This window comes from Lipotes vexillifer, unplaced genomic scaffold, assembly GCF_000442215.2.
Source record: "Lipotes vexillifer unplaced genomic scaffold, Lipotes_vexillifer_v1.1 scaffold12, whole genome shotgun sequence".
NCBI classification, from domain to species: Eukaryota; Metazoa; Chordata; class Mammalia; order Artiodactyla; family Lipotidae; genus Lipotes; species Lipotes vexillifer.
Genome location: NW_006796716.1, coordinates 4295360 through 4302859, shown reverse-complemented (window position 1 = coordinate 4302859; position 7500 = coordinate 4295360). Strand labels below are relative to the sequence as shown.

The window sequence follows — 7500 nt, the reverse complement described above, 5'->3', positions numbered from 1 at the left end:
GAGGGAGGGGGAGAGGTAATGGGAGGCTCATTGTCCCAGCAGGGGGAAGTCTTTTGTTTCCTCTCTTCCCTTGGCAGCCTGACAGGATATGAGGCCAAGCCCCCCCTCCATGCCAGCATCCCCCCACCCACTGGACAGGGCCCTTCCCTTACCATTGTATCCTAGACAGGAATGGGGGCAGGGGCAATGGCTCTAGGTGGGAATACAAGGACTATTCGTGGCTGGGGGCTAGGCTACCGAGGTCCTGAAGGGACCAGAAGCCCCCGGGCTAGTTCGTGGAGCTTGGCAGGGAAAGCTCCGTTCCTGGGGAGGAGCAGGAAGCCAGGCCAGGGTGGGGCCTGCACCGAGGGTAGCAGGTCGGGCCAGGGGGCAGTAGGCTGGGCCCAGAGGAGATGACGCAGCCCTTCAGGCCTCTCCCAGCCCCCACCATTCCAGCGTGGGGGCCTGAGAGCTCACCTGAAATCCAGTGTTGACATCCCCCCCTAACAGGGCGGTTGGGATCTGGTAGAGCCCAGCGAACTCCGGGGTCCGGCCTGGGCCCTCCACCGCCTCTTTCCTGTACTCCCTCCCTCCCTCCCCAGGATCCAGGAGTCTGGCCTCCCGCTGCGGTCCTCCAGGAACCCTGGAATTTCATCCATCCCCTCCTCTCCCTCCTGGGTCATTTTGCTCCATCAGCTGTTCCTGCAGGAAGGGCGCCCTGCTCAGCCTCGCCTCTCTTCCCGAGCCTTTTGTTTGCTGGGTCTGCAGGAAACTGTAGGGGCGGTGGCCAAGGGCTCATCTGCCCCTGGGGCCTGGGGGGGAGGGGGGTCCGGATTCACGAGACTTAATCCTGGGGAGCTCACGGCGGGGGTAGGGAGGCTCGATCGCCGGGGAATTGGCATTTAGGGCCTAAACTCGGAGTTGGGGCACCCGGGGGCGGGGATTGGACGTCCTATCTCCGAGGGGCGGTCCGGGTGTGTGTTCGGGGATTCCTAGAACTGGAGGCTGGAGGGACACCCCGAGGTGACCTAATAAGTGGGAGCCAACACGAGGGGAGAAAAATCTAGATACTGAATCCCACAACCTCGTCCTACACGCCTCGGATCCGGGGAATCCCAAGCGGTGGGGAGACGGTAGGCAGGTCAGCCCAAGCAGTTTCTGAGGATTAGCTAATTCCTTTTTTCTTTTAAAAATGGTGAAGAGGAGGACCAGCACTTCGCCTAAGAATTCACGCTTTCCCAGGACGCGCCCGCAGACTAGGCGGCGGCGCGGACGCTCTAGCAAGCTGGCGCCCTCTCTTTGGTTGCCCTCTCTCTGAGGCTACCCTGGGCGCCGCCATATTCCCTTCACAGTGGGCGGGGCGGGGCCAATGCAGTCACTTGAGGAGCAAGCTCTCAAGTCCGCGATGGTTCCCAGAACCGTCAGGGAATGGTTCCTGAGGTCCACTCGAGTGCCAGGGCCTGTTAGAAGTATTGGAGCTAGAGCAGCGAAGAAAAGGCAAGTTCCTGTTTCGTGGAGCTTAACTTTCTGTTGGGAATAGACAGTCAATGAACAAGATACACAAGTAAACGACATGTATTAGTGTTAAGCGCTATGGAGAAAAAATATAGGAAAGTGGGATGGGAAGGAAGGTGTAGTTCAATATTAAATGGGACTGGCGGAGAAGATTTCACTAAGAAGATAATATTTGAGTTCAGAAGACAAAGGAGGCTCATGCCCTGTGTGCCCACAGGGCGTTCTTGGAAACAGCCCAGAGGTCGTTGTGGAGTAAGATCAGGAGATGAGCAGAGGTGAGGGCAGGATGCAGATCGGGTAGGGCTTCATGCGTAGGGTGCCCATGTAATATGTAGATCGCTCTGGGTCACTTCTGAGCGAAGGATATGCTGTTAATACTTATGCTAAGGCAGCAGGCATAAACTGGTAGCGGGACTGTAGTCGGTGAATCAGAAGGTAAGTATGGTTACCTTAAGGGACTTTGATTTTTACTCTGAGGAAAATGGGAAACCACTGGACAGTTTTGAAAAGGGAAGTGTCATGAATGGATACTTGCTTTAATAGCATCACTCTAATCTGTTGAGAATAGAATGCAGGGGCCAGGGCAGAAGCAGGCACACCAGTTAGGGGGCCACCAGTCAGGGAGCTGTTGCAATAATGCAGGCAAGAGATGATGGTGACTTGGACTAGGGTGGTAAACTGGGGTTGGATACTGGTTGTATTTTAAAAGTAGAGGCCAAAAAAACAAAAAAAGTAGAGGCCAAAGGAATTGCTGATGGGTTGGATGTGAGGTGGTGTAAGAGAGAGTGTTCAAGCACAACCCCAAGGTTTTTGACCTAAGCAACTGCACGAGTGGGACAAGCACAAGTGGAGTAGGTTGTGGGGGTATGTTCATGCGTTGGATTTTGGATATGCCAAGTTTGAGTTGCCCGTTTGATGTGCAAGCAGAGATGTTAGTATGTTCTTGGAAGTCTGAGGTTCCGAGTAGAGATCTGGGCTGTAGATACACCCTTAAGGCACTGTTATAGAGATGGCATTTAAAACTAGGGGATTGGATGAGATCACCAAGGGAGTGGGTGTAAGTGGTGAAAAGATGTCTGTGGACTGAGCTTCCAGTGCTCAGTGGAGCCTCCAGTCCACAGTGGCCTCTTGGCTGTTCCTCCAACACCTAGGAGTGCTCCAGAGTTGAGACAAGAGATGAGGAAGAACCAGCAAAGGAGACTGAATGGGAGGATAGTTGCATTTACCAGGGCTGTGATTTTGCCAGGAGGTGTAATAAAGTGAGAGAGGGGCAAGGGAGTGCTTTTCACTGACCGTGAACTTTAAGCTGGGTAAGAAGGGAAGTGAGTGGGGGACAGTGGGCAGAGGGCAGGATCAATGGATTGAGGCTCCAGTGAGGTGGAGGAGTGTTCGGGTCAGGGCATGACAAAGACCCTCCCCTTGACCAAACTTCAGTCAGTTTCTTCTGAACCTTCTTCTGGACTAGGCCTCGACCTTAGCCCTCATCCTTGCCGGGCCTTCCTAGCTCAGTTTAGAGAGAACCCACCCACCCTTCATATCTGATCACCCTGGCCTACCTTCAGCAAGGATCCTGTTAAGTCCCTTTAGCTAGAATCCCCCAATGCTTGGTGCTTCCTCCTAGTAATTTTACATTCACTGACCCCCTCATTCTGCTTGTTGGCTCTAAATCCCCAGCTGTTTTTGCTATATTTGGAGTTGAGCCCGTTCTCTCTCCCCTATTGTGAGTCTTGACACCTATGGCAATAGCTCTGAATAAAGTCTTCTTTACTGTTTTAGCAAGTGTCAGATTATTTTTTTTCCTCAACAGGCATAACCAGAAATGGTGAATGAATAGAGGAAAGGGTACATTACTGGTAATGACAATAGGCATCACCATTGGGTGGGATGGAGGGTGAGATCTATGCAGAGGTGGAGTTTAAGCACCTGCCAGCCCAGGGTGTTGGAAGTCTCATCCATGTGGATGTTGAAATCACCAAAAGTTGTGACAGGGGGGATGTTGGAGAGACCCGGGAGCCAAGCTCCGTGTTGTGGGTAGCAGAGATGACCACTGAAAATGCCAGTTTAGGGGCTTCCCTGGTGGCGCAGTGGTTGAGAATCTGCCTGCTAATGCAGGGGACATGGGTTCAAGCCCTGGTCTGGGGGGATTCCACATGCCGCGGAGCAACTGGGCCCGTGAGCCACAACTACTGAGCCTGCGCGTCTGGAGCCTGTGCTCCGCAACAAGAGAGGCCCCAACAGTGAGAGGCCCGCGCACCGAGATGAAGAGTGGCCCCCGCTTGCCACAACTAGAGAAAGCCCTCGCACAGAAACGAAGACCCAACACAGCCCAAAATAAATAATTAATTAATTAAAAAAAAAAAAAAAGAAAATGCCAGTTTAACTGCTCATGAGACCTCTCCCTGGCAAAGCCACATTTGTGCTGCTTTGAGCCCCTTCCTCTCCTAGGGAAAGGTTGCAGATAATTTACAGCCAAAGGCCAGTGGCAGGAAAAGCAGTGTTCATTTCCTGAGGCTCAAATGACAGTGTAACCATGAAGGACTCTATAAAGTTAGGAAATTATTACTGAAGTTCTCCAAGCTTCAATTTGCTAATGTGAAAAATGGAAATCATAGCGGGATCTACCTCACAAAGTGGTTATGCATATTTCATATAGTACCGTATGCAATTAAGTTGTTGAACATTTCGGTATTGTTCTCAAGTGCCTATTAGTTTAATTGAACACTCACAGCAACCTTAACCGGGAGGGTCTAGTTAATCCCCGTTTTACAGATGAGGAAACGTTGCCAGGTGGTGCCGACGTTGATGGCACCTGTAGAGTGAGGAGTGGGTCCTAACTCTCAGAGGTTCAAAAGTCTGGAGGGGACAACCTTGCGGGGAGGCGCGAAAGCGGGCGAGGGACCAGTCCGACCTACGGCGGCCTGCGCCTCCAGGGCTCGCCCGCATCGGCGGCCAATGGCTCCCTCTGGTGGCGGAAGAGAGGAGAGCAGCCAGTGGGCTGGACAGGGCGCGAGGGGAGGGCGCCGCAAGGGGCGAGGGCTGAGGCCAGGACCTGGTGGGCTTTGCAAGGATCCGAGAAGCTGGAGGAGTAGGGCCCCGCGTTCCGGGTGGCGCACCTGGGCCAGGTGTTGTGGCCCCGCCCACATGCCGGAGGCCTTCCGCCGTCACGACACGCCCCTTTCAGCAGTGTCTCCTCCGGACGCCTCCGAGCTCCGAGTGGGGTCCCGCCCGCGCGGCGGGCGCCTGTTTGCACCAGGGTGATAGGCGCAGTGGGAGCCGTGGCCCACACCCTGCCGGAGACGCACGTCTGAGTAGCGACCCCGAGCAGCACCCGGGTCGCACGTGGGGCGGGAGCCGCGCAAGCAGCGAGAGCTGGGTGGGGCGGGGCTTCCCCGGGTTCGCCCACGGGGCGGGGCCGGGCCCGGGGACCAATGGGGCGCGTGTGTGCTGGGGGTGGGTCAGGCTCCGGGCCTGGCATCCCGGTAGCCACAGCTGTCTTTCCGGCACCCTTGCCCCCTCCGCCAGTAGCGGACCCTCCGGCTCTCGGGGAATCACTCCTGAGCGGCTGCGTCCTCCGGTGGGTAAGTGAACGCCCTGCCACACCCGGGCGGTGAGGGTGCGCCTGGCCGGGGAGGAGCGAATCTCGGCCCCCTCCCGCCCGCCCCGGGAGAGAGTGGGCAGGAACCGGTGAGGGGAGGAGGACCACCTTGTGTCGCCGGACGGTGTTTTTGTTTTGGTCGTCGAGGAGTTGTTGGGGCGGTGGAGTTTGGGGGACGCCTGTGTGGGTGGGAGGAATCTGGTGAGATTAAGGAAAGAGGAGGCTGTTTGAGATGGGTTGAGGGAGAGTGTTGATGGAGGGTGGGGCTTTGGAAGATTCGGAAGTTTCTTATAGCCCGGGGATGAGGTGATTGCATGGAGGATCTTGGGGGGCGGCTCAGGACTCCGGAGGAGCGGGTGAGGAGGGCCTCCTGCCCATCACTCACTTCCCTTCTGGAGGATTTGCTTCCTCTTGCTCCGCTAGTTAAGAAGGCGGAGGATCTTTGCACCTTTCCAGAGCCACTGCCATCCCTAGTCTCAGGGATACGGGGGAAGGGGTGGCCTCAGGAGCTGGGAGGGGCCATGGTACCCACTGCTGAGGCTTAAGAGTCTGCCATTGTTGGCGCAGTGGCCGGGACCAGTCTGCCCTCCACTAACTCTTTGAGTTGTTGCTGAACGTGAGTGTGTCTGTGTGTGTGTTTCCTTTTTGGGGAAGCTTCTGGGTGTTTGGTTAGAGGTGTTTTGTGGGGGGCTCCACGGAGCTGCCTTCCACTCAGCAAACTCTTTGCAGGCTTCATAACCCATTGGCGGCTTCCTCTACCCGCTGTCGACCATGGCCAATGAGAACTCTCCTCTGCTGGCCTACCGGCTCCTGGGGGAGGAGGGGGTTTCCTTCCCTGCCAGTGGGGCCGGGGGTCCTGGAGGGGCGTCTGCCCGGAAGCTCTCCACCTTCCTGGGTGTGGTGGTACCCACGGTCCTGTCCATGTTCAGTATAGTTGTCTTCTTGAGGATTGGTGAGTGGCAGGGGTTTACTTGGGGGTGCAGTGGGGTGGGACTGGGATCAGGTTGGGGAAGGGCCCTGGGAGAAGCGGGTGGATGAAGGGCTTGGGGTGGGGTGGGGGGTGCAATGGGTGAGCCGCCATCTCACCTGCTTTGCCACTCCTGTCCCAGGGTTCGTGGTGGGCCATGCTGGGCTGCTGCAGGCTTTGGCCATGCTCCTGGTTGCCTACTTCATCCTGGCACTCACTGTCCTCTCCGTCTGTGCCATCGCTACCAATGGAGCTGTGCGAGGGGGCGGAGCCTACTGTATCCTCCAACGTCGGTGGACAGGGGTCTGGGCTCTTCTGTCTTATAGGGGGGTGGAGAGGGCCCCTCCCTGCATCCCCTGGGGGGTAGGACAAGAGGGGACAAGTTCTAATGAATGTCCAGCAGACAGGTTGGTATGGGGAAGGGGACAAACACGACCTGACACGTTAGTGCCACTTTCCAGTTCACCAGGTGTCTTCCCAGCTGCCATTTTGGTTCTACTTGACAGTCCTGTCAGGTAGTATTCATCTGATGGACGAGGAAATTCAAGAGCATTAGTGACTTGGGCAAAGCCACGTGGCTTGGGAGTGGCTGCAGTGGGACACACTGCCTCTGGGAACAGTCCTGTGTGTTCAGGGAGATGAGGCCTGGAGGGCCAGCTGCATGGTGCTTTGTGCCCGGGCCCTTCCTCACGCTCCAGTTCAGTTTCTTTTCCCTTAACGCTCACCCCCTGCTTCCACTTTCAGTCATGATCAGTCGCACCCTGGGGCCTGAGGTCGGGGGCAGCATCGGCCTCATGTTCTACCTGGCTAACGTCTGTGGCTGTGCTGTCTCTCTGTTGGGGCTGGTGGAGGCCATGCTTGATGTCTTCGGGGCTGGTGTGTGCTCCCCACCCTGGTCCGGGCAGCTCTGAGGATTTGCCGGGTCTGGGATTCTGGGATCATGGCAGGGAGAGAAGCCCTCTCCAGGAGAGATGCATAGTAGTCCTTTAGCTCAACTTTCTTGAGCTCCTGCTGTGTGCCTAGCCTCGTGCAGACATCCAGACATCCGAGAGAATGTCCTGGCCCGTGCGGAGCTTCCCATCTAGTCAGGGAGGCCAGATTAACACTCCTAAAATTGACAGAGCAAGATTGGTGGTACCCGCCAGGCAGGGCTAGGATGCTGGGGTACAGCTGGGTGGGGGAGTGGGAAAGATGGCCTCTCTGAGGACAGGTGGGCCAAAGATGGGGTCTCTTCCTGGGGGAAGAGGGTTGGGGTCCCTCCTTGGGGGTCTGGCTTTCTAACTCTGTTCCTTCCTCTCTACAGATGCCAAGGGGTCCAGCGGGCTCCGCGTCCTACCACAGGGCTACGGCTGGAACCTGCTCTACGGCTCCTTGCTGCTGGGCCTGGTGGGCGGGGTCTGTACCCTGGGGGCTGGCCTCTACGCCCGCGCCTCCTTCCTCACAT

The 7500-nt window shown here is 56.6% G+C and overlaps 1 protein-coding gene across 1 annotated transcript in view; it reads left to right on the top strand.

The window, feature by feature from the left end:
* The first annotated feature begins 5860 nt into the window (after positions 1-5860).
* Positions 5861-7500, top strand: part of SLC12A9 (solute carrier family 12 member 9) — an 8052-nt gene continuing 6412 nt past the window's right edge. Inside the window, exons 1-4 of the mRNA XM_007468896.1 lie at positions 5861-6041; positions 6199-6333; positions 6801-6932; positions 7360-7500. Coding sequence (XP_007468958.1) covers positions 5861-6041; positions 6199-6333; positions 6801-6932; positions 7360-7500 — 589 coding nt within the window. The remainder of the gene's footprint in view (positions 6042-6198; positions 6334-6800; positions 6933-7359) is intronic.